At 51.0% G+C, this 21,230-nt stretch overlaps 10 protein-coding genes across 10 annotated transcripts; 5 read left to right on the top strand and 5 right to left on the bottom strand.

The window, feature by feature from the left end:
- The first annotated feature begins 33 nt into the window (after nt 1-33).
- Nucleotides 34-1,811, top strand: BDW70DRAFT_137030 (3-ketoacyl-coA thiolase peroxisomal A precursor). The gene is made up of 3 exons (XM_073736964.1): nt 34-350; nt 403-847; nt 902-1,811. The coding sequence occupies exons 1-3, from the start codon at nt 341-343 to the stop codon at nt 1,698-1,700; spliced, it is 1,254 nt and encodes a 417-aa protein (XP_073595495.1). The 5' UTR covers nt 34-340; the 3' UTR covers nt 1,701-1,811.
- On the bottom strand, nt 1,808-2,672 carry BDW70DRAFT_160371 (RraA family protein; the record flags this gene model as incomplete). Its single annotated transcript, XM_073740837.1, has 3 exons — nt 1,808-2,412; nt 2,475-2,550; nt 2,616-2,672. 3 exons carry the CDS (start codon nt 2,670-2,672, stop codon nt 1,808-1,810), a joined length of 738 nt encoding a protein of 245 aa, XP_073595494.1.
- A 367-nt stretch (nt 2,673-3,039) lies between these two features.
- BDW70DRAFT_137027 (arylamine N-acetyltransferase family protein) lies at nt 3,040-4,288 on the bottom strand. Its single transcript, XM_073736963.1, has 3 exons — nt 3,771-4,288; nt 3,670-3,715; nt 3,040-3,612 (listed from the first exon to the last, which is right to left on the bottom strand). The coding sequence occupies exons 1-3, from the start codon at nt 4,175-4,177 to the stop codon at nt 3,106-3,108; spliced, it is 960 nt and encodes a 319-aa protein (XP_073595493.1). The 5' UTR covers nt 4,178-4,288; the 3' UTR covers nt 3,040-3,105.
- A 186-nt stretch (nt 4,289-4,474) lies between these two features.
- On the top strand, nt 4,475-6,886 carry BDW70DRAFT_137026 (hexadecenal dehydrogenase). The gene is made up of 5 exons (XM_073736962.1): nt 4,475-4,816; nt 4,875-5,105; nt 5,155-5,954; nt 6,007-6,366; nt 6,594-6,886. Exons 1-5 carry the CDS (start codon nt 4,671-4,673, stop codon nt 6,638-6,640), a joined length of 1,584 nt encoding a protein of 527 aa, XP_073595492.1. The 5' UTR covers nt 4,475-4,670; the 3' UTR covers nt 6,641-6,886.
- A 230-nt stretch (nt 6,887-7,116) lies between these two features.
- Nucleotides 7,117-11,173, bottom strand: BDW70DRAFT_56769 (putative SNF2 family helicase/ATPase). The gene is made up of 5 exons (XM_073744299.1): nt 10,842-11,173; nt 10,726-10,743; nt 10,519-10,662; nt 7,504-10,458; nt 7,117-7,448 (listed from the first exon to the last, which is right to left on the bottom strand). The coding sequence occupies exons 1-5, from the start codon at nt 10,956-10,958 to the stop codon at nt 7,347-7,349; spliced, it is 3,336 nt and encodes a 1,111-aa protein (XP_073595491.1). The 5' UTR covers nt 10,959-11,173; the 3' UTR covers nt 7,117-7,346.
- Nucleotides 11,174-11,396: 223 nt separating this feature from the next.
- On the top strand, nt 11,397-12,616 carry BDW70DRAFT_137024 (uncharacterized protein). Its single transcript, XM_073736961.1, has one exon. The coding sequence runs from the start codon at nt 11,683-11,685 to the stop codon at nt 12,466-12,468; it is 786 nt and encodes a 261-aa protein (XP_073595490.1). The 5' UTR covers nt 11,397-11,682; the 3' UTR covers nt 12,469-12,616.
- BDW70DRAFT_137022 (uncharacterized protein) lies at nt 12,617-13,162 on the bottom strand (the record flags this gene model as incomplete). Its single annotated transcript, XM_073736960.1, has 2 exons — nt 12,617-12,972; nt 13,054-13,162. 2 exons carry the CDS (start codon nt 13,157-13,159, stop codon nt 12,791-12,793), a joined length of 288 nt encoding a protein of 95 aa, XP_073595489.1. The 3' UTR covers nt 12,617-12,790.
- Nucleotides 13,163-13,314: 152 nt separating this feature from the next.
- On the top strand, nt 13,315-15,464 carry BDW70DRAFT_56753 (putative AP-3 adaptor complex subunit mu). Its single transcript, XM_073744298.1, has 3 exons — nt 13,315-13,394; nt 13,449-13,868; nt 13,932-15,464. Exons 1-3 carry the CDS (start codon nt 13,351-13,353, stop codon nt 15,376-15,378), a joined length of 1,911 nt encoding a protein of 636 aa, XP_073595488.1. The 5' UTR covers nt 13,315-13,350; the 3' UTR covers nt 15,379-15,464.
- A 367-nt stretch (nt 15,465-15,831) lies between these two features.
- Nucleotides 15,832-16,610, bottom strand: BDW70DRAFT_56744 (NADH dehydrogenase [ubiquinone] 1 alpha subcomplex subunit 1). The gene is made up of 4 exons (XM_073744297.1): nt 16,479-16,610; nt 16,238-16,330; nt 16,133-16,136; nt 15,832-16,052 (listed from the first exon to the last, which is right to left on the bottom strand). The coding sequence occupies exons 1-4, from the start codon at nt 16,524-16,526 to the stop codon at nt 15,937-15,939; spliced, it is 261 nt and encodes an 86-aa protein (XP_073595487.1). The 5' UTR covers nt 16,527-16,610; the 3' UTR covers nt 15,832-15,936.
- Nucleotides 16,611-16,784: 174 nt separating this feature from the next.
- On the top strand, nt 16,785-20,808 carry BDW70DRAFT_56739 (putative histone acetyltransferase). Its single transcript, XM_073744296.1, has 5 exons — nt 16,785-16,870; nt 16,936-17,697; nt 17,762-17,841; nt 17,927-17,974; nt 18,043-20,808. The coding sequence occupies exons 2-5, from the start codon at nt 17,201-17,203 to the stop codon at nt 20,634-20,636; spliced, it is 3,219 nt and encodes a 1,072-aa protein (XP_073595486.1). The 5' UTR covers nt 16,785-16,870; nt 16,936-17,200; the 3' UTR covers nt 20,637-20,808.
- The last annotated feature ends 422 nt before the right edge of the window (nt 20,809-21,230 follow it).

The following is a 21,230-nucleotide window of genomic DNA, read 5'->3' as shown; positions in this document are numbered from 1 at the left end:
CATGACCCGCATCAGTCCTGCAGGCGTACCATCAGATTCGACAGCGACCAGGTCAGCAGGCGTAAGAAAACCATCATCTTCACATGAATCCACTTGCCGGCTGAAATCTCGTGACTTCAAACAGGAACAACAATAATCCATAGACCTCGGCATTTTCACAGGACGGCTACATAATCAATAAGGAAGTCCCAGGAACCACAGGGCTCAGTAGTCCGTCTTATTTCGGCTATAAAAGGAGGTTTCCTGTGTTTGCCTCTGATCTGGTTCCATACAACTTTTCGAGTCCTTGTTGCTTTCTCGTATTCGCATAGTCCTCTCTTGTAAACAGTTTGACGTCATCATGTCTGGTGGTAAGCTTTATTCCTTACTCAATATTCGGCAGATGTGCTGACAACCGCCCAGCGCAGCAGCGTTTGATCCAAGTGGCTTCCCACATCGGGCCCAAGAAGGGCGTGTCCGCCATCACAGAGAAGAACCCCGACGATGTCGTCGTAACATGTGCACTCCGCAGTGCTCTCACCAAAGGCGGTAAGGGAGGGTTCAAGGATACCGCTGCAGCCGATATTCTGGCCGGTGTCTTCAAGGGTGTGATTGACCGTAGTGGAATCGACCCTAGCCTTGTTGAGGATATCTCAGTCGGTACCGTCCTCGCCCCTGGGGGTGGAGCTACGGAGTTCCGGGCTGCGGCGCTCGTTGCTGGCTTCCCTGAGACCACAGCCGTCAAGGGTCTGAACCGTCAATGCTCGAGCGGTCTGCAGGCTGTTGTGGACATTGCCAATGCGATCAAGACGGGTATGATTGAGGTTGGTATTGGTGCAGGTGTGGAGAGCATGACTTCGCAATATGGGTGAGTTGTACCTGTTCTTTTTCTGATGCCAGATTTTGACATGTGCTTGTGCAGCCCCGGCGCCGTTACTGAGTTCTCCGAACTCCTTGAAAACCACGAAGAAGCTGCCAACTGCAAAGTTCCCATGGGTGTCCTCTCCGAGCAGATGGCCAAAGACCGAAACATCTCCCGCGCCGCACAAGACGCCTTTGCCGCGTCGTCATACCAAAAGGCCGTCAAGGCCCAGAAAGCAGGCCTCTTCAATGAAGAAATCCTTCCCCTTGATGTCAAGTGGACAGACCCCAAGACGAACGAGGAGAAGACCATTACCGTCAAGGCTGATGACGGCATCCGCGACGGCATCACCCCGGAGTCGCTCGGTAAAATCCGCCCGGCCTTTGCCAAGGACGGTTCCATCCACGCTGGTAACGCGTCGCAGATCTCTGATGGCGCTGCCGCTGTCCTGCTCATGAAGCGCTCGACCGCTGAACGTCTTGGCCAGAAGATCATCGGCAAGTTCGTCTGCGCCAGCGTTGTTGGCGTCAAGCCGCTGCTTATGGGCATTGGTCCCTGGAAGGCTATCCCTGTTGCACTTCAGAAGGCGGGCATTACAAAGGATGATGTCGACATCTATGAGATCAATGAGGCCTTTGCGTCGCAGTGTGTGTGGTGCATCAACGAAATTGGGCTGCCTGAAGAAAAGATCAACCCTAAGGGTGGTGCGATTGCCTTTGGACACCCGCTTGGATGCACGGGAGCGCGTCAGATTAGCACGTTGCTCACGGAGCTGAAGCGCACAGATAAGAAGGTTGGCGTTACTAGCATGTGTGTTGGAACTGGTATGGGTATGGCTGCTGTCTGGGTTAGGGAGTAAATGAGCTGGTATCATTAGATTGGCTTCCTTTGCAGCGGTAGTATACTTATATTGATTGAATGTATTGTACGTTAACTTATGTATCAAATCCAAAACATATCGTCAACTTAACCTCTAAACTTCTTGAAAGCCTCAAAAACACTCATCCCCCGTTCAACCGCCTCCTTGACTTTATCATCTGCCTCCACAATCCTCGGCATAACTTCCAAAACCTGATCCAACAGATCCTTTGGAATGACAACAACACCCTCCAAAGGATCACAAAAGACAATATCCCCCGGCTCCACAGTCACACCCCCGACATCAATCCTCACATTCCTCAATCCCGGCTTTGCCTCCGCCCCTGTTCCGACTGTCGACGTCCCCTTCGCCCAGACGGGTAAGCTCGCGCCCTGGATCTCGCTGAGATCCCGAATCCGGCCGTCAACCACAACGCCCTTAATGCCGAGGCTTTTCATCCGCACGGCCATGATACCGCCAACAACGGCGCAGTGTTGGCCAGGGGGTTGGGAAATTAGCACGATCGTGTTGGGCTCGGTGTTGTCAACCCAGTGGGTTCCTTGGGGGAAACTCTGGTCTGGACTTGGGGTGGAGCCGGAGTCAGAAAAGAGGGAAGCGGGCGAGGAGGACTTGGGGATGAATTGGATTGTTGAAGCGGGGGCGATGATCTTGGGGGTTGTTGTGTTGCGGCCGAGGATTGGGGAGAAGGGGGCTGCGGTCATTAGATATGTCCCTGGATAGTTGCTGATGAAGGAGGACAAGGCGAGGACGTACTCAGATCTGCTAGATGTCCAGCCCGTGGGGGGGATCCATCAGCTGGCTTCTGAATCTTGAGGAGAGCGTCCGAGACCTAATTACAGGAATGGGATATCAGTTCGTAGCCCGGCTCATAGCTTGATGCGCGAGTGAGCATACATCACACGCAGAGTAGTTCTGCAGGATATCTAGTTTCTCTTGGATGGAAGTCGACATGGGGCGCGGTGACAGTGCGGGGAAGCGGGGAAGTGCTTGCTGGGGAGATCTGAGAAGACCTCGAGAGGCTGCAGCTGGCTGGAATTGGTACAAATGTCTAGAAATAAGACGAGTTCGTTCCATTAGTTTCTCGGTGGATGAACGTTTGGGAAGAGCCGTAAGGCGCTGGTGGTATACTTAGTTAAGCTCCAGGATAGCCGAGGATCGGACGGGTGGGTAGCGTGTATGGAGTATTTCGTCACCTCATTGCACTCTAATAGCTTACTACTTGGGCTTGTAAAGCTAAAATACTACTGCCACTATGCTGTCTTGATGAAATCTATTTTATAGACTTCTATATACGAGCTTCTATATGACAGGACTGCTCTAGTAGCCGCGTAAGTAGCCGCGTAAATATCCAAGGGTACGCTGTGCTTATAACCGGGTGGGCACACTACTTCAATTCAGACACTAGACCCTGAATCCCAGCAACTTCATGATCCAAAAGATGTATACCAAACCATTTCGCAAGGGCCTCCACTCTATCGTCTTCATTCTCCAGAGTCTGCACAATCTCCGTTTGTCCATGTACTCGTCTTTTCACCTGCTTTCCAGCCATAACATACAGGCCTTTGATGGAGCTCTCATCGTCGCCCAAAATGTGTCTAACGCAGACAACCCTCTGCGTAAACCAGCTGCTGGACCCTTTGCTGGTGTTGAAATTCATCATGGCAAAGTCTTGCGGTAGGAATTCGGTCTCGGAAAATGCGTACATAGGCGCCCATTCTTTGTCCGGCCCGTACCTGACGCTATAGACCCAGAATTCCTGGCTCTGGTCGACTGCTTCGGGGAGAGGCGTTTTGTCTAATTTCATCTGTGCTGGTGGGATGAGATCCGCCGATACGTTTCGTAAGAGCGGCAATGGAGATGTTGGTCCATTGTTCCCAAACCCCACGTCGACCTAGGTCAAGTTAGCTGGTTTCCGGAAACCCAAGCCAGCTTTGCTGCATGCCCATACCAGATACTTTTGATTACTGATACCAACGATAATCACCATATGTCCTCTGTGCATATATCAGCAAAAAGAGCTCTGGGGCCAGTCATTGCCAAGGGACATACAGAGAACCATATCGAACTTCAGAACCGGCATTCTCTGGGTCCGCTGCTGCGTTCGATACCCTTCCTGCTGCGGGGTACGCCTGATAGCCGAGTGACCGAAGAACAACATACAGTAGGTTGGTGTTTTCCATGCAATACCCATCAAGGCGGCGAACGACCAGCTTCTCGAACACCGCCGACGGGTACGTGGAGATGCTATGGTGCTGAGAGTAGTGGATGGCCGAATTTCCCCAAGGAATAGACGAAATATGCCGGCGTTGTAGTTCTTCTAGCGCTTTCAGAGCGTCTTGTTGGATTGAGGCCTGGAGTTGATGCAGTCGGGGGCATTCTACCCCAGAAGCAGAGTTTGCATAACCGATGCGCTGCAGGTATGCTTCTAGCTGGGATCGAGTGTATGTTGACGCCATCGTATCGGTTTGAAGGGATCGTCTAGTCTATACAGAATATGTCGAAGATGGAGAAGTCTTGAATACGGGGCGGGACATGGCCGCTGAGACTGCGGGGCCCTGCGCCTATAGGTGACAGGTACCTGCATAGCTATGAGTACCACCATTTTGGCCCCCTAGTTACCAAACCTCAAATCTGATTGCCTCACATTCATCTATCCCTCATCGTTCAATGTAGGTATACTTTCAATTATGGATCGCTCTCTGAACATCTTTTACTGTCCTGGCAATGCTTGCGACCTAGAGACAGCCAATCAGCGAGCTGGCTCCTTATACCGCGGCCCAGGCACTGCGGGAGTGAGGGGACGGGCCACCCATCGACTGGAGCTGCATGTGCCTCCCCAATAAAAGATGCAGCCACCTCCCTGTCCCTTTCATTCTTGTGCAACGCTCGCCGTTGGGGAGTAAAGTCAGTTTATATCGTTGAATAATCACTCTCTACCGACCTCTCATCATGGGCGCCATAGACATCCCCGAACTTCAGTTCACCCCTATTGAGGAGATCCAGGAACGGGTGTCGCGGGTGAAGAAGACGTTCCTGGAGCACAAGACTCGAGACGTCGAATTCCGGCTTGTCCAGCTTCGGAAGCTTTACTGGGCGTGAGTTCTCTGAAAATCCCCGGTTGCATCTTGCAATTGTGACTGACCCTGCCGGTAGCATCAAGGACCACGAGCAACAGATCGTCGAAGCCCTTCAGAGCGACCTAGGAAAACCGCAGTTCGAAACAGAAGTCAGTGAAAGCGTCTGGTTGGAAAATGACATTGTATTCATCTCGAAGAATCTTCACAAATGGGTCAAGGACGAGAAGGCCGATGATATCGACCTTACCTTCAAATTTATGAACCCGAAGATCCGGAAGGATCCGCTGGGTACCGTCCTGGTTATTGGGTGCGATATACTCCGGCGATTTTATAGTCCTGGTCTAACAGACAGACAGTGCCTTTAACTTCCCCTTCCAGTTGACTCTCGGACCCGTCCTCGGTGCGATCGCTGCCGGAAACACTGTGGTGATCAAGCCTAGTGAGAATGCGCCAAAGAGCGCCGTTGTTATGCAGCAGATCGTTGAGGCTGCACTCGACCCGTCCTGTTATACCATTGTCCAGGGAGCTATTCCTGAAACTCAGGCTTTACTCGCAGAACGATGGGATAAGATTTTCTTCACTGGCGGTGCGACTGTCGGACGCATCATCGCCAAGGCAGCTGCCCCCCATTTGACTCCCGTTGTGCTGGAGTTGGGTGGCATCAACCCAGCTATAATCTCCAAGACCGCAAACCCTAGATTAGTCGCCCGGAGACTACTTTGGGGTAAGCTTATGAATGCAGGCCAGGTCTGCACTTCTCAAAATTACCTCCTGGTTGACAGGAGCCTCGTTCCGGCTGTGGTCGAAGAGTTCAAGAAGGCATACAGGGAGTTCTATCCTAACGGAGCCAAGGCGTCTCCGGATTATGCTCGAATCGTCAACGAAGGTGCTTTCCGTCGTTTGAAGGGAATGATCGATAACTCCCAGGGCAAGATCCTCATGGGCGGCACCATGGACGAGAAGGACCTCTTTATTGAACCCACGCTCGTCCAGGTCGAATCCCCCGACGACTCCATGCTCGTGCAGGAGAGCTTCGGCCCCCTGATCCCTATTCTCCCCGTCGATAACATTGACGAGGCCATCAACATCGCAAACAGCATTCAAAGCACCCCTCTCGGCCTCTACCCCTTCGGCTCGAAAGCCGACACCGAAAAGAGTACGACCCCTACAATTGCCGTCAACTAAACTACCAAGCTAACCATTCCCAGTTCTTTCGCAGACCCGCTCCGGCGGTGTTTCCGTCAATGACGCCGCCCTACACATTCCCACCCTCCCCTTTGGTGGCGTGGGCGAAAGCGGCTATGGCGCGTACCGTGGCCGTGCGAGCTTTGACGTCTTCGTGCACCGCCGCCCCATCACGAGTAGTCCAGGCTGGCTCGAGTCTATTCTGGCGATCCGGTACCCGCCTTACGCAGGGAAACTGGCCAAGTTCAAGGCGGCGAGCGTTTCCGCTCCGGACTTTGACCGCTCTGGTCGTAAGGTCCGTTTAGGATGGCTTCGATATATCCTCACACTGGGCGGGGGTTCAGCTAAGGCCGGTGCTGGAAGGGCTGCTGTCGTTGCTGCTGGTGAGTCATGAATCTTGGCTATATGCGTTCTTCGCTCCTGGTTATCACCTTGACATACATACCTCTGCTTGATTTGATACCATATATGATTGTAATATCTACGGCTATATATACCCACCACTAGCTAATCTCTAATATTCTCTTTTCTTCTCCTACTCCGGTTCCCCGGATAATCGTTGGTGTTTGATCTGCAATTGATGGACACGCACTAACCTCTTTTGTCACAGTGGCATACTTCGTGATGAAGATCATTGAACGGCGCTCCAAACTATGAATTAGTCGATGTGAGGTTTGGTTACCTCGGAAGTTGGAGTGGACAGTCGGCGTCGCTCCCTAAAATCATGATTCAGTTGGGTTCACCTCTATCTAATACAACTAATGTGTACCAATTGTTGAGGGGATCTTCCGACACGGGTTTTTGGATCAGATTGTCATATATATATGCCTGAATTATCAATGTGTATTGTTCTATAACTAAACCGGCTAGTAAGCACAGTGGCTCTCTCCACGCGACTCTACCCTTATTTCTGGCTCACGAGTTCTGTATTATCATCCTCTAGTGTGATACTTAGGCGAGATGAATATTTTAGGTTTCAAGACTCATGTATATTCAATAGAATTGCTATAATTAATATTATTCTGTGACTTTAGGCCGAAACGATTGGACTACGAGAAATCCATACGAAAATAAGTTAATTGGTAGCTCCAGGTATCAAGAACTGAAAGTAAGTAGATTAAAGTAGCCAGTGGCTTTCTAACCGTAGTCAACGCCGCAACCGATATTCATAATTACAAGCCAACGCAAACCACCATCCAGGACGGACCCAGGACCAGAACAAACATTCCAGGTTCTTGGTCTTTCATCATGCCTCTACAAATTCGCCAAAATCACCATACAATAGTACAAGGTAGATGTTATGTTATGCTAAGGTAGTAGATTAAGTGCTTAGCGCACCGTGCTCTCATGCTGGAGTCGGATATCACTTCTTTCGCCCGCGCGACTTGGGAGGGTTGGCTGAAGAGGCTCGAGACGTGGAGGCGGAGTTTCCTTTGCTGCCCTTGACGGCTTTGACTTGCTTGTTCTATCCGTTGATTAGTTAAACGTGAGCGAAACAACTTTGGACAGGCATCACTTACAACAGCGCCCTTGGTCTTCTTCTTAGCTGGAACGTCGTCTTCATTGTCAAGTTCGTCGTCCTCTCGGTCGCGGCCGCGTCCCTTTCCATCACCATTCTTGCCGTCCGGTTCGAATTCTTTGGCGATTGTGTTAAGGAGTGTTGTACAGCGGCGGCCAATTTCCACAGGAGTCCGGCTGAGAAAGAACCAGTCAAAGCGGAAGAGGGGGGACTCGCGGACCTCCTCGCGAATCTTTTCGTACAGGCCTTCGCCTTCAACACCATACTTGTCTAACATGACAAGAAGGAATCGGTCTTCTTCCTCTGTGTAGACCTTCTTATTTGTTGTTGAGACGGTGTAGTTGATCTTCAGTTGCTGGAGGGGAACGCGGTACATCTCCATCTTCTTCCGGAGCATCTTACGCTGGTGGCCCATTTTACGGAGCTTTTCTTCTCCTTGCTCAATGACGCGAATGTACTTGGGGTAATCCTGGATTTCCGTGTATCGCTTCCAGAACACATTGGCGTACTCCTCGACCTGCTCTGGGTCCTTGCTGTCTACTTCAGTGGCGATGCCGGCGTAGTCTGTGCGGCCGAATTTGGCAGACCCGTTGATGAACTGCTGGAAATCACGACGGTTCCAATCTGAAAAACCTTGCTCTGATAGCTTCGTTTTCTCCGCCTGTTCCGCTTCGGTCAGAGGCGCGGCATTGTCAATCATAGCCTGCTCGAGGTCACGTTCCGCCTCACGATGGGTGAGTTCCTCAGGTCCATCGGGAAGAGGAACTTTGTAGCCGATTTCTTTATGAAAATAAGCCGTTTCCTTGTCTTGAAGCTCTTGGAGGCCAGGAGGGAAGAACTGCCAGTCGTGAATAGCGATCTGCTTCGGTGCTCGAGGCACTTTGGGTTTTGGATCGGCCGTTCGTCCACCAGTAGCCAGGGCCTGGCGGTAGTATTTGTCGATCGAGTAGAACTGCTCTTTCCTCTCACGCTTCGCGGGGTTAATCCAGTGGATGCCGATGTCTTTCTTCTTGTCTGTAGTAAAGTCTTTACCGTTCCACTCGTAGGCACTTTCGGAGTTGAACTTCTGCAAGTCGTCGATACCCAATTGCTCGTATTTCTTGCTGAGTTCCGCCGTCCTCTCTTCACCCTTACGCAGGATTGCATCGATGTCGTCATCGGTTATTTCCTTACCCTCCTGCAGCGTACTCGTTCCGCCCTGCTTGTTGAAGATTTCCGCAGCTCCATGTTGGATCATACCGAGCAACTCATCTTTGGAAGCGGTATTCTTGGCCTGTTGCTGAGCTCGGCCCTGTTGAATAACAAGCTGATCCAATCGCAATTTCTGCGCAGCACGTTCCAGAACTCTCTCTTCTATGGCTGATTCCGTGATAAACCGGTATACAACGACCTGCTTCGTTTGACCAATGCGGTGAGCACGATCCATTGCCTGCAAATCGGCCTGCGGATTCCAGTCGCTGTCATATAGCACAACAATATCCGCAGTCGTCAAGTTGATACCCAAACCTCCCGCTCTTGTGGTTAGGAGGAAAATAAACTTATCCGAATCTGGTTTATTATATTCATCGATGGCGGCAATTCGATCCTCATGAGCCGTAGTGCCATCAATTCGACAGTATTGGTACTTTCGGAGCGCGCAGTAGTCCTCCAAGATGTCCAGAACACGACTCATCTGAGAGAAAATGAGAACTCTGCTCCCCTGCGCCTGCATGCGAGCAAGAAGTTTGTCGAGAATCACCATTTTACCGGAATTGTTGATGATATGTACGTCGTTAGTGTAAGGAGGACCCTCTTCTGCCCCTTCGAAGAGGTAGGGGTGGTTGCAGCATTTGCGCAGTTGCATGACAATATTCAGTAAGCGAGTTTTGGACTCCTTCTTACCACCAGCTCCATTAACGGCATCAATATCTTTCTCAAGAATTTTTTGATACCATTTTACTTGCATGCTGGACATGGGGACGTATAGATTAACTTCCTTCTTCGGGAGTAAACTCTTTTCGACATCGCTCTTCACGCGGCGAAGAAGGAATGGTCGCAAAACACGATGAAGTTGCTGCACAACAGTATCCTGATCCGCTTCCTGGTTTGAAAACCACTGATCGAAGGCTTCAGAATCACCAAAGACATCAGGCAACAGAAAGTTGAGAAGAGCCCACAATTCGTGGAGGTTGTTCTGAAGCGGAGTACCAGTGATTAGGAGACGATTCCGAGAGTTGAAGACACGGATGATCTGAGCGAGCGATGACTCCTCGTTCTTGATCCGATGAGCTTCATCAATAATGATATACTCCCAAGCAAACTTCTTTAGGTGCGACTTTTCCCGGAGGATCATTTCGTAGCTAGTGATGCAGACATCAAAATCCTCGTCCAGAAGCCTCTCGTTAATCAACTTGTGACGCTCCTCCTTGTCTCCTTGTAGGACTAATACATTGACTTCCGGGGTCCATTTATGGAACTCTCTCTTCCAGTTGTCCAAGGTGGATTTGGGTACCGCGACGAGATGAGGACCGGTGATGTCGCAGAGGTGTCGAAGATAGCCAATAAATGAGATCGTCTGAAGAGTCTTACCTAGACCCATCTCATCCGCCAAGATTCCCGAGATGCCATTCTCGTGTAAGGAAACCAACCAATTCAGTCCAGCAATTTGATAGTCACGCATTTCGCCCTGAATGAATGGCGGCGATTCTCGAAAAATTGTGTTGGTTCCTCCACCACGTTTCTCGTCGCTAAGAAGCTCGGCATCCTCCTCTTGTTCCGTCCGCCGTCTTCGCTCGCCGCTTGCACCTCCTGACCGCGCAGAGACTTTCCGCTTGGACTTTGCTGCTTCTTCTGCATCTTGCCTGTCGATTTCCGCCATAATCTCTTTGATTCTGGGATTTGGATTTGACTCGATGAAGTGACGGAAAAGATCTGTGAGTCCAAGTAGATAGCGAAATCTCCGGATAGAGTCATCATCCTATAACATATCACGCGTAAGATACACAGCACGTTATTCGTATAGAACATTTGGTCTAACCTTATTCTCGTTCAAGGAGCCATGTTTCTTGCCAAACATATTCTTCCTCATTTGAAAGGCCTCGGACCTTCGCCTTCGGCCGTCTGATGGAACTACGTCGCCTGCAACACTGCTTGCAGTGGTGTTCGGGTTCGTATCGGAATCCTGGCAATGCTAAGTTAGCTTATGCAGGATGAAACGATCTGCTCGGCGGCCGCAGATGATTACCGTGTAGTCAGGCGTATCCTGATAGGTCGTCAGCTTAGCAATGTTCAGGGTTCATAGCGAGATATAACAATATCAATGGGCTGAAGGCCAAGGGAAATGAGCTTTCGGCAACATACTGTCATCTTCGCATCTAGAGGGTCTACGGGTACTGAAGTAATCTCCTCGTTTGCGTCTGTCATGGGAGTATCTGCCTGGGAAGGCGGGTCGGAAGTCGGAACGGCAGCAGGGGCCATGATTGTCAATTGCGCGACCTGCGCGAAGCGGTGGAAATATTGTCTCTTCGCAACGAGAGATATTACAATGACGGTTTTAAGGTCGGGCTGAACTATAGAGGTCGGAGTATGTAGTTCACGAAACAGAACGTATAATGTTGAGCGAGGAACGGAATTGAGGTCTAGTGCAGACGGCCCGGTTAAAGAGAAAACAAGGTGCCGTCAAACCAGACAAGGCGTGAATAACGACGATGCGGGAGGATTGAATAAAGAACGGAGAACAAGAGTCGCGCTGTGGATGGCAAATAATGATTTCGCTGAGCAAAGCGGTCGCGACGCGCTAACTGGCTGGCGCCGTCATTGCTTAAGGTCACCTGATTCCGCGGGGAAACTCGTCTTCCGCTCGGTGGGTCACGTTACCATGACAAAGGACAAGCAGAAAGAGACGGAACGTCCAAGATCTGACACTGGTTGCTGTATCTCGATTTCTCTCCCAGTTTAGAGCTTTTTCTGTATTACAGGGATTCATTCACCGTTCAAGCCACCCTGATCTTTTCTTTTCCCTCTGCCGGGGCCGTCCTCTCTTATTCTTTGCTCTGGGCCTCTTGGTTTGCCCGAGTACGGTTGACTCTTCACCCCTCTTAGTCGAGTTCGGTACCGAGAAACAAAGGAGAAAATCTCCGCTGCAAAACAAACAAGTCACCCACGCATATTCGCAGCTGCTTTCACAGCAGCTGGAACCGTCATGGACTCGATGAGGTCTCTAAATACCTCGTTACCGAGTTCGACGCCTCGCCCGCCTTCGGAGCAGCTCCTCCAACAGTTCAGAACCGCTGCTCTCTCGGTCACCAACCTCTACAAGAATGCCGTTTATGCGGAATCACAGGCGAGACAGGCGGGATACCAGGAAGCCATTGAAGACTTGCTCCACTTCCTCGACAGGGAAAACCTCGGTTTGACTGATGGAGAGGGCTGGCGAGTTCGACAATGGGCCACAGAACGGAGCGATGGCCTGGCGCATACTAGCGATGATGATGATGCCGAGAGGACTCGGAGTGCTACACCCGCTGTAGCACGGAAAGAACCCTCTGAGTCGGAGGCCCCTCGACACCAGTCCAAGTCCACGTCACCCCATCGTGAAGAACAAGCCCCCGCCCAGCAACCGCCATCCACCCCTGCCGCTCAACCCTCCGAACCCGTCATTCTTGATCGGCCTCCTCTCTTTACCTTTGCCGCCGGCCCGACTTTCCCCCAAGTTCAAGAGCAAGATATGGACATGCAGAACTCAGACAGTTCGAGCTCATCGCCGCAGAGCGACACGCCCGCCACGGTCTCGGTCTTAGCACGAAACTCTCGCCAGCAAAGCCGCCACGTCAATTTGACTCGTCCAAGCCCACGAAACTCAACGCGCGATTCTCCAGTCGGGATAGGCTCAAAACGCAAGAACCATTTCCCCGACTTCTTTGACTTGTCCGGGTTGGGAAATAACCGAGATCTATTTGGAGGCGGCAAACGAGGTCGCTTTTGCTAGAGGTACGATTTCTTCCTGCCTCGGGACGAACTTCAATACGCCATAGTCACGCAGCGGTTGTCATTTCTATTCTCTGGAGCATATAGTAGGAGTATTGCACATGGTTATTTCATCGCTTCCTTCCATTCCTATCCCTCTGGGATCTCGAGACTTTTTTTGTATCCTTCCTATCTTCTTTATCTTGGTTTATACGCATTACATTCATAGAGTCTACCCTATATGGTGATACCCAATGAAGCAATTCTTCTTATCCGCATTCCTCCGCCCATACATGACCTTATAGGAGGCTTTAGCAACGATGGACCCGTACACTCGGTGTACCTCAATTAACTGCCCGCCAGACACCTAGGCCAACAAGAGCTGCAGAGATAGTGGCGATCCCCAACCGGCGAGAACCCATCTTGTATTTGGTCGCGCTTTGCATGATCGTCTTTTCTTGTTTTCGTAAATTCGCCATGCCAGTATAATAGCTGTACACCCCGAGGCCAATGAATGCAGCAGACCCTAGAGATGGCCATTAGCTTCCTGTAGACAGTATCCCATAACGGTTCGGGTTAGTGATCGCCCAGAATTGATTGTACTCACCGGTGGCTCTGCAAGCGAAGCAGTCTTCAAACTCGTCATAAGCTACCGGAGGTTTAGCTTTCGAGGGCTGCGCACTCGGCGCATTAGCTTCTGTAGAGGCCGCCATACTTCAAAAGTGTAGACGGGATATTGGATGTTGGAAAGATCATTAAGATGCGACGGAGAAACAAAGCAAAGGCGGCGACTTGCGGCAGAAACAGCGATGAGTTCATCCCGATGAGGTCGATAGTTGGGATCGCCGCTACTACAATTGAATGGAATCGTGTCTGAGGATCGAGCTGGAGAGCCGTCGACATCATGAGCGGTGAGATTGATGCCGTCTACATATACGACGAGCAGAAGTGCGTGCCCTCTCCATCCGCAGCACGTCTAGGCTAACAGCGTCGTTGCTCCAGCCAGCCTCTGATCGAACAAGTCTATCGCTCTCGTCCGCCCTCCGCGGCGACCATTCGGCCCCTCTATTTCGCTCATCCTGCGCCGCGCCCGTCGCTGATCTATTTCGCGAATACGTCCCCGCCCGTTACGGTGTTCTCTATAGTCGAGTCGAACTTGCACTTCCTGGCGCTCTCGGAATCCGACACCGAGCCCCTCTTCGCGTTGGAGTTCCTGCATCGCGTTGTCGATATCCTTGAAGAGTTCGTGGGAGCACCTTTGATTTCGTCCAAGGTACAGTCGAACTACGATGTGGTGGCTCAGTTACTACATGAAATGTGCGATGCTGGCATCGTCTGCAACACCGAGCTGAATGCCCTGCAAGAGGTGGTGGAGATGCCGGGGTGGATGGGTAAGCTGTTGGGCAACGTTGGATTACCTGGGTAAGTGCTCGCTTATGTTTACTCGGCTTCATGGTCACTAATATGGCTGGCCTGTTGATATAGATCATCAACGCCGATTTTAGGACAACCCGGGCTCAAGCGACAATCATTAACGTCTGCAAACGCAGCCCTGGGGCCGGCCATTCCCTGGAGACGTCCTGGTGTACGGCATACTTCAAATGAGCTTTACGTCGATATCGTCGAGTCTCTCACAGTAACAATTGCTCCATCAGGACGCCTCATATCTGCGTTGGTCTCGGGCACGATCGCCTTTACGGCCAAGGTATCCGGTGTCCCCGACTTGATTTTATCTCTCACAGCACCCGGAGGGCAACATGCTATCGCTCGGAAGATGGAACTGCCTGTTTTCCATCCCTGCGTGCGGCTTGCAAGGTGGCGCGAACGGCCTGGGGAACTGAGCTTCATCCCCCCAGATGGACGATTTATTCTTGCTGGATATGAGGTGGACTTGCTGCCTCTCGACCCCAGTCTTGATCAACCGCCGAGTCATATGGAGAAGCTTTTTCTTCCAACGATTGTTGACATTCAAAAGTCGCTCGGCCCTGTGGGCGCTGATTTCGAGGTGCGGTTAACACTCAACCCAGACTTTCCTGGATACCCGTCTGGAAGTCGACCTGGAGCGGGCCGGGGAGGATCTGGGACCTCAACCCCATCTTTTCTCGGTGGCAACAGCAATAATGCCGGTCCGGTTCTGGAGGATGTAGTGGTGACAGTGCCCATTCCCCCGTCCGTACGAAACATAACGGACATGAAAGCAAGCCGCGGCGAGGCTCTCTTTAACCCTGGACGGGGCGTGCTAGAGTGGAGAGTCCCGACTAAGGATGCGGGGAGCATCTCCGGAACAGCTACGCTTCGCTGTACGGCTGTCGGCCATTCCACTGACGATTTCGAGGAGGATGATCCTGAGGCTGATGCAGAAGCTACCCTGTTACAAGGTTACTACGACGACTCAGCGGCAGTATCTTATCAGCAGAACACAGAGACAGACCGGCTAAGGGGGAAGCCGAAGAAGAAAAAGAAGAAGGTAAAGAAAGTGAAAAAACCAGCATCTTCCCGCCGTGACACCTCAGTATCTACACCTGATATCGACACCAATCATGGAGGAGAGACACTCCCGGCCTCAGACTTGAATCCCGACCGACCCTCAGAACCTTCACCTTCTCAGCCTTCATCGCACCCTGAAGCACCTTCCTTGACGCCACCCCAGAAACAACTATCTTCGTCCACCCCTCCGCCGCCCCGCCCTGGATCACCGTTTTCAATATTCCATACCGCGCCGCGCAAAACTCGCATCCAGATCAACTCCAGCCTTATGCCGAATTCCGCGTCTGTCTCGTTCTCCGTGCGAGGCTGGCTTCCGTCCGGCATTAAGGTTGAGAGCCTCAACATCGATCCGCGCCGAAGCCGTGGCCTCGGCGAGGGCGTGAAACCATACAAGGGAGTGAAGTATATATGTGTTAGTCGAAGGGGCATAGAACGAAGATGTTAAGTGATATGGTTGCATTTACATGGAGCGCAATTTTGCTTGGTCCATTTGGTTGACAATGTATGAGAGAAAGCTTGCTTGGGCTTCCCAAGGCTTCTGCTTGTTGGGTTCTCGTATAGAAGCGGGCTGAACGCGGATTGGGATACGTGATTTCCATAACGTGGACGTTATTGAATGAGATCTACTGAGTCATCTATTGATAATTCAGTTTATACCTTGAGAGGTTGCCGCGCTCATACATCGACGCGGTTCCACATTAGGACATGTATACTGGTGTTATTGGCGGTTCCTGTCTCCAATACGCAGCCATATACTGAACCTGAGAGAACGTCATCGGCATTGATGGTATGATACAAACAGATCTAGAGATATTTCCCCCAAAGCACATGCATGTATGACGTGTTGGAGAAGTTGCCGGGTCAAGGGGGAATGGCTCGCATCGCTGGGTACAGCAGGAGGTGAACACCAATAGAAATTGCGATACCGCGTGGACCAAATTTATGACAGGGAATAGTTTTAAGGATGTAGGTGAAGAAGGACGATTGGGAGGTGAACGCAGATCTAGTAAAGGCGTTTCTCGACCTTCCAAGGGTTGTTGATTTCGAAACCCTTCGGCGCCTCCGGGTTCGTCGATTGACCTCGTAGGGAGCCTGTAAGTCTCAAGTCTCTTTCCATCACTTTATACGAGCCTTAGGTTAGTCATTGCATAGGTAATGAAGCGATTGCGGGCTGGTCGTTGGATTGTGAAGTCACATACTTTGCTGGAGGGTTATTAGCTATTTTCGTCCAATGCAAATCGCGCAAAATATAGATATAGGAGCCATAGATGAGCAAAGCTGACGGGGTCTCGGGGTATCCTTACTCTATCCCACAGATCCCTGTTCCACCGGGCCTTCTTGCCGTCATTCGCATAAGTCTTCACAACCGAGAGACCGACTCCGGTCACACCGAACATCTGGATTCGTCAGAACAAATTGACAGGAAATGGTTCCAGCGCAAGAGCACGGAATCGCCATGACACAGATGGCCCAATGGCCTCTGGTAGCTGGACGACCAGGGTTCTTCAAGGCTTACGGCACCAGACGGTCGGTGGGGGTACGTACAACGACGACGATTCCATAAGGAATCAGGGCCTCAAATGGAACACCCATGACGAGCTGTGAGGTATTGAGTATGAAACGACAATAGTTGAAACCGAGAGCAATCGATCAGTGTTGTCCAGCGTCGCAGTGAAACCGCCGCAATAATGATGAGTCGGCGTCGTTCCCGCTCGGGGGGACCTAAAGCGGTTTAGTGTGTGTCACGTGTTACTGTAGCCTTTCAACCTCTCAAAGGCGAAGGGGGTCGACAAATGGTCGTCGCCGAGCGCTTTGAATGGATAAAGAAACCCCTTCAGACGACTGTTGTGCTGTCGATCTACGCGTCTACTTGTGATCTGTATGAAGTGGTGGCTCTGTATGCTTGCGAGGTATGAATTCCGGTCGTCATTAAACGCGTTACGTGCCACTGTCTGAACCCAGTGACCTCGGAGCTTCACTAATGCTTGTTTCGGCTGCGCAGTCAGTAGGAAGCGCTACTCTTTCTGTATTGATTTGCGCATTCTACGGCTCTGGCGCATTCGATCATTGGATACTCCGGGTCTAAGGCCGTCCGTTCATGTTCCCGATGCCCGTTCCATGCGGCACCCGATGATTGACGACTGAGCGACTGTAGTCTCACTATCGGGACTGCCACAATTCTATCGAAAAGGGATACGTACAGCGGGTGCTACACTATATAGGGTATCCTTTAGCTGCTCAAACTGGCGACTGCGGTAACGTACACCATGCCGGCAACTGTGCCGACGGCCGCCGACAATTCTGAATCGAGGCCAACGGCGGAGGATTTTGTGGACAGTGACCAGGATGCCGAAGGAGAGGAGACAGACTTGTATCAGATGGATCAGCAGCTCCAGGATGCTGTACACCGCGCGTATTCGGGGGAAATTGCGGCCGAGTCAGGGGCTGTTGAGATCGACGAGGATATGGATGCTGAGGGAGAGGTAGATTATGATCATGTTCCGAATGGAGAGATCGATGAAGCAGAGCCCGTGGGTGCCGTCAAGATTCCAGAAGGAGCTTCATCTATCAACAATGACGATGACGCAGATGCGGATGCGGATGCAGATGCAGATGACGATCCAGAATTCAATGAACAGAGTGAGAGTGAGCGCGGCGGATCTAGTTCATCGAGCAGTCGCGATTCAGATGAGGACTGGGAGGCGGAGAGCAATGGCCCTGCGGAAGCTGAAGCGGATAATAACACAGTTCGCGGGAATTGCATGTGAGTGCCCTGGTAGCTCACAAGGTCGAGTTTTATCAATTTGGAACTGACATATTGTGAATAGATTTTGCAATCAAGATGAAGATCATGACCCAAGCGAAGAATTTGAGGAGTACTTGAGCTGTGCTGTTTGTGGCGATCACTGTACGTTGATTTGCGGCCCTATCAAAACGAAGGCCCAGAACCCCGGAATATAGCGGACCTTTCACTGACTCGGCAACCCGAACAGCTCATCGGCAATGTGCTCGTGAAAACAATGCATTAAACGATGCTGAAGGTATGTTGATACTGCACCTCATCTTTTATTAATTCTTTGTGTCTTGCATAATATCTAATTCTACAAAGATACTGGCTCTTGGAGATGCCCGACCTGTCACAGCGAGAACTTGGAGCCTAGTCCTAAAGAGGATGCCTCATCGCGACGAAAAAGCGGCCCGAAGAACATGAACAAGGAGCTACTGCCAGCTCACAGTGGCGAAGAAGGTTCAGATTTTCATTCTATATTCGATACCGTGACCGTTGATGAAGAGCTACTAAACAGCTCACGGTCGCTTCGGAAGAGAAAAACCCAGTCTGCAGACGCAGAGGAACACGTTCCTGTTCTCCGGAAGCGACTGAGACAATCACCTGCGCGAGTCGCACGAGCCGACTCACAGGATCAAATCAAAGCCAACGGAGACGCTCTGTCGCCCGTCCGCACCCGTTCTCGGCGCACTAGAAAGGATGAGCAGGAACATTGCCGTGTTGTAGTGAAACAGTTTGGCAAACTCGTCGTGGCTTTTCGGTTACCTGACGTCAAACTTTCCAAAATCCTCAATTCGCGCAGTCGGTCCTCGATTCGAAACCGAAAGATCCCCAAACCACCTCCACCACAAGAACCACCACAGGCCCATTTTGCCCCAATTACTCCCACTTCTTACTTCCCGTCTCTTTATTCTTTCAGTGACCGCGAGCTAGAGGAGTCCTCAAAAGCCAAGCCCTACGGAGGGATTCTCTCCGAGGCAGATGCTGACACCTCCAAGACGTTACCTTCCCAACTTGACCGCGAACGTTTCGAAGCCGCACGACAGAAAGCTGAAGACGCTTGGCAAAAACGTCTAGCAGAGTCCCAGATTGGTGGCGAAACTGTGCAACATGCTTCTCAGAAGGTCTCTGGGCCTCCATCTAGGATCAAGTATATCAACTTTGGCGGATTCGAGATTGAGACTTGGTACGCAGCGCCGTATCCTGAGGAGTATAGTCGAAACCGAGTACTCTACATATGCGAATTTTGCTTGAAGTATATGAATTCGGACTATGTCGCGTGGCGCCATAAACTCAAATGCCCGGCAAAACATCCTCCTGGCGACGAGATCTACCGTGAAGGCTCCATCTCGATCTTCGAGGTTGATGGGCGAAAAAATCCAGTCTATTGTCAGAATTTGTGCTTGCTTGCGAAACTGTTCCTAGGGTCTAAAACGCTTTACTATGACGTCGAACCCTTCCTTTTCTATGTCATGACCGAGTTTGACGATTTAGGGTGTCACTTTGTGGGGTATTTCAGCAAGGAGAAACGGCCAAGCTCAGCGAACAACGTCTCGTGCATTCTTACTCTACCAATACACCAGCGAAAGGGGTATGGAAATCTCCTCATTGACTTCTCTTACCTCCTCACTCGCATCGAAGGCAAGACGGGCTCGCCTGAGAAGCCTCTTTCCGATATGGGCTTGGTTTCTTATAGAAATTATTGGCGGCTTGTCTTGTCATATCAGCTGCGAAATCAAAAGACGCCGGTCAGCATTGCCGAGCTTTCCGAACGGACAGGTATGACGGCGGATGATGTCGTTTCTGGGCTGGAAGCATTACGCGCTTTAGTGCGAGATCCCGTGACCAGGACATACGCTCTCCGTCTCGATTACGACTATTTTGAGGAATGTATTCGCGGCTGGGAAAGCAAAGGATATGTGACGCTAAACCCAAATGCACTTGTTTGGACCCCGTACATCATGGGTAGGAATAATCAGTCACAGTTCGACCGCGCTCCTATACATACCGTCGCGCCACGCGAGGGGCTTGAAGAAGACGATGATGAAAGAAAAGAGCTAGTTGAAGAAGCTTCAAAGCAGTTGGAAGCCTCCAAGCGGAACAGTCAAGCACTGCCCAACGGCACAAGTAGCGCGGAAGTTGCTGGTACACTGCATGAACCTGCAGGCCCTCCTTCTATAGATTCCCTGTCAAACACCAATGGCGTCCATCATCAAACATCAACAGGTGCGGCAACGGCGGGCTCGGCCGGACAAAAGGAGTCGGGACCTTTGAGCAATGTTCCGGCATGGCGATTCGAAATATACCCCCCAGTTCAAGCACCAGTTTCCAAAAAGCGTTCTGGCCGGCCGTTTGGGGCGAAATCATTTCAAAAAGCCTCTATCACTCCGACTACCACTCGCACCAGCGGTCGCAGTACGCCCCGAAAAGCCGCCTCCCTTTCAACAATAACCCCAACAGCAAACGAACATAGTGTAAGACGAGGTCGGAGTGCGAAGCTGTTTGATTCCCCTTCGATTGAAACGGAAAACGTGGCAACGGACGGTATAGAGCCGGATCAGCTCGATCTCTCCGGTGAAACAGGCACCAACAGCGGCCAGGAGGCTGTCCCTTTTGCGGATGGAGTAGGGCAAGGGACCCCAAATCTATCTGAAAATCCGAGTGATGCCCAAGTACTGCCCACGGCAAATGGCGTCAATGGATCAAAAGCGGTCGAAGAGCAGCAAGGGCCAGTGACACCTTCGAAAGGGAAAATTGTCGAAGGCAGAGCCAAACTCACGCGGTCCGCTAGTCGAAAATCTGTTGTGGAGAAAATCGAAATGCTTATACCAGCGGAAGGTGAAGGCGTCGCTATCCCTGACGATCATAAAAGCGATGTCGATGCGGAGGGCGATATCGATATGGAGGAGACATAATACTTTGCTGACAGGCTATGATATCAAAGAGTACGATCTGGCATTGACGGGCGTTTTGTTTTTCCTTATTCTTGTCTTTTTTCCTCGTCTCTGTTGTGTCAAGCAAGGAGTGGGCAGGAACCGGAGTTCTTAATGGTCTTGTCTTTTTTGTCCAGGTTATCGCTTTTATTTCTATCGATCGAGCTTCTTCTCAGACAGTGTGTTGACTTGTGAGTCGGTTTGGTTTAATTAGTAGCCGTGGCTGCACCCACGTACACCGCCTTGCGTTGTACGTGGTCTTCAGTCAAACGTAAATTTCAGTCATACGAACAATTTATTTTATATTCCTACAGCACCACCTACCACTATGCCCGAGTCTCCTAAAACTAAGGAGGGTCGAATCCTACATGCCTGTGAAGTAGCTAAACGCGTCAAAAAACCAAATATCTCTGCGTTGGCGCGTCAGTATGGTGTCTCTCAATCACTGCTTCGAGCTCGACTTAAAGGCCGACCAGCTTTATCGGCTCGAAAGGCCACTCACAAAACACTTCATGATACTCAGGAGGAGGCCATTATACAGTGGATCTATCAAATTGATGATTACGGCATTTCACC

This window comes from Aspergillus foveolatus (genome assembly GCF_047715535.1).
Source record: "Aspergillus foveolatus strain CBS 279.81 unplaced genomic scaffold BDW70scaffold_27, whole genome shotgun sequence".
In the NCBI taxonomy this organism is placed as follows: domain Eukaryota; kingdom Fungi; phylum Ascomycota; class Eurotiomycetes; order Eurotiales; family Aspergillaceae; genus Aspergillus; species Aspergillus foveolatus.
This window is presented reverse-complemented; position numbering and strand designations above follow the sequence as displayed.

Bases quoted from the DNA above. Each gene is read 5' to 3' on its own strand.
- BDW70DRAFT_137030 (XM_073736964.1), top strand. The intron at 848-901 runs GTGAGTTGTACC...GTGCTTGTGCAG, and splicing joins AGCATGACTTCGCAATATGG to CCCCGGCGCCGTTACTGAGT.
- BDW70DRAFT_137027 (XM_073736963.1), bottom strand. From the start codon at position 4,177: ATGGCGTCAACATACACTCGATCCCAGCTAGAAGCATACCTGCAGCGC. The intron at 3,716-3,770 runs GTATGTCCCTTG...ATATATGCACAG, and splicing joins GAAGTTCGATATGGTTCTCT to AGGACATATGGTGATTATCG. The intron at 3,613-3,669 runs GTATGGGCATGC...AACTTGACCTAG, and splicing joins TCAGTAATCAAAAGTATCTG to GTCGACGTGGGGTTTGGGAA.
- BDW70DRAFT_137026 (XM_073736962.1), top strand. From the start codon at position 4,671: ATGGGCGCCATAGACATCCCCGAACTTCAGTTCACCCCTATTGAGGAG. The intron at 5,955-6,006 runs GTACGACCCCTA...AACCATTCCCAG, and splicing joins GAAAGCCGACACCGAAAAGA to TTCTTTCGCAGACCCGCTCC. The intron at 6,367-6,593 runs GTGAGTCATGAA...CTTTTGTCACAG, and splicing joins GGCTGCTGTCGTTGCTGCTG to TGGCATACTTCGTGATGAAG.
- BDW70DRAFT_56769 (XM_073744299.1), bottom strand. From the start codon at position 10,958: ATGGCCCCTGCTGCCGTTCCGACTTCCGACCCGCCTTCCCAGGCAGAT. The intron at 10,459-10,518 runs GTTAGACCAAAT...GATATGTTATAG, and splicing joins GCTCCTTGAACGAGAATAAG to GATGATGACTCTATCCGGAG. The intron at 7,449-7,503 runs GTAAGTGATGCC...ATCAACGGATAG, and splicing joins AGAAGACCAAGGGCGCTGTT to AACAAGCAAGTCAAAGCCGT.
- BDW70DRAFT_137024 (XM_073736961.1), top strand. From the start codon at position 11,683: ATGGACTCGATGAGGTCTCTAAATACCTCGTTACCGAGTTCGACGCCT.
- BDW70DRAFT_56753 (XM_073744298.1), top strand. From the start codon at position 13,351: ATGAGCGGTGAGATTGATGCCGTCTACATATACGACGAGCAGAA. The intron at 13,395-13,448 runs GTGCGTGCCCTC...TCGTTGCTCCAG, and splicing joins TACATATACGACGAGCAGAA to CCAGCCTCTGATCGAACAAG. The intron at 13,869-13,931 runs GTAAGTGCTCGC...CTGTTGATATAG, and splicing joins GGCAACGTTGGATTACCTGG to ATCATCAACGCCGATTTTAG.
- BDW70DRAFT_56744 (XM_073744297.1), bottom strand. From the start codon at position 16,526: ATGGGTGTTCCATTTGAGGCCCTGATTCCTTATGGAATCGTCGTCGTT. The intron at 16,331-16,478 runs GTACGTACCCCC...TGACGAATCCAG, and splicing joins CTTATGGAATCGTCGTCGTT to ATGTTCGGTGTGACCGGAGT.
- BDW70DRAFT_56739 (XM_073744296.1), top strand. From the start codon at position 17,201: ATGCCGGCAACTGTGCCGACGGCCGCCGACAATTCTGAATCGAGGCCA. The intron at 17,698-17,761 runs GTGAGTGCCCTG...TATTGTGAATAG, and splicing joins ACAGTTCGCGGGAATTGCAT to ATTTTGCAATCAAGATGAAG. The intron at 17,842-17,926 runs GTACGTTGATTT...CAACCCGAACAG, and splicing joins TGCTGTTTGTGGCGATCACT to CTCATCGGCAATGTGCTCGT.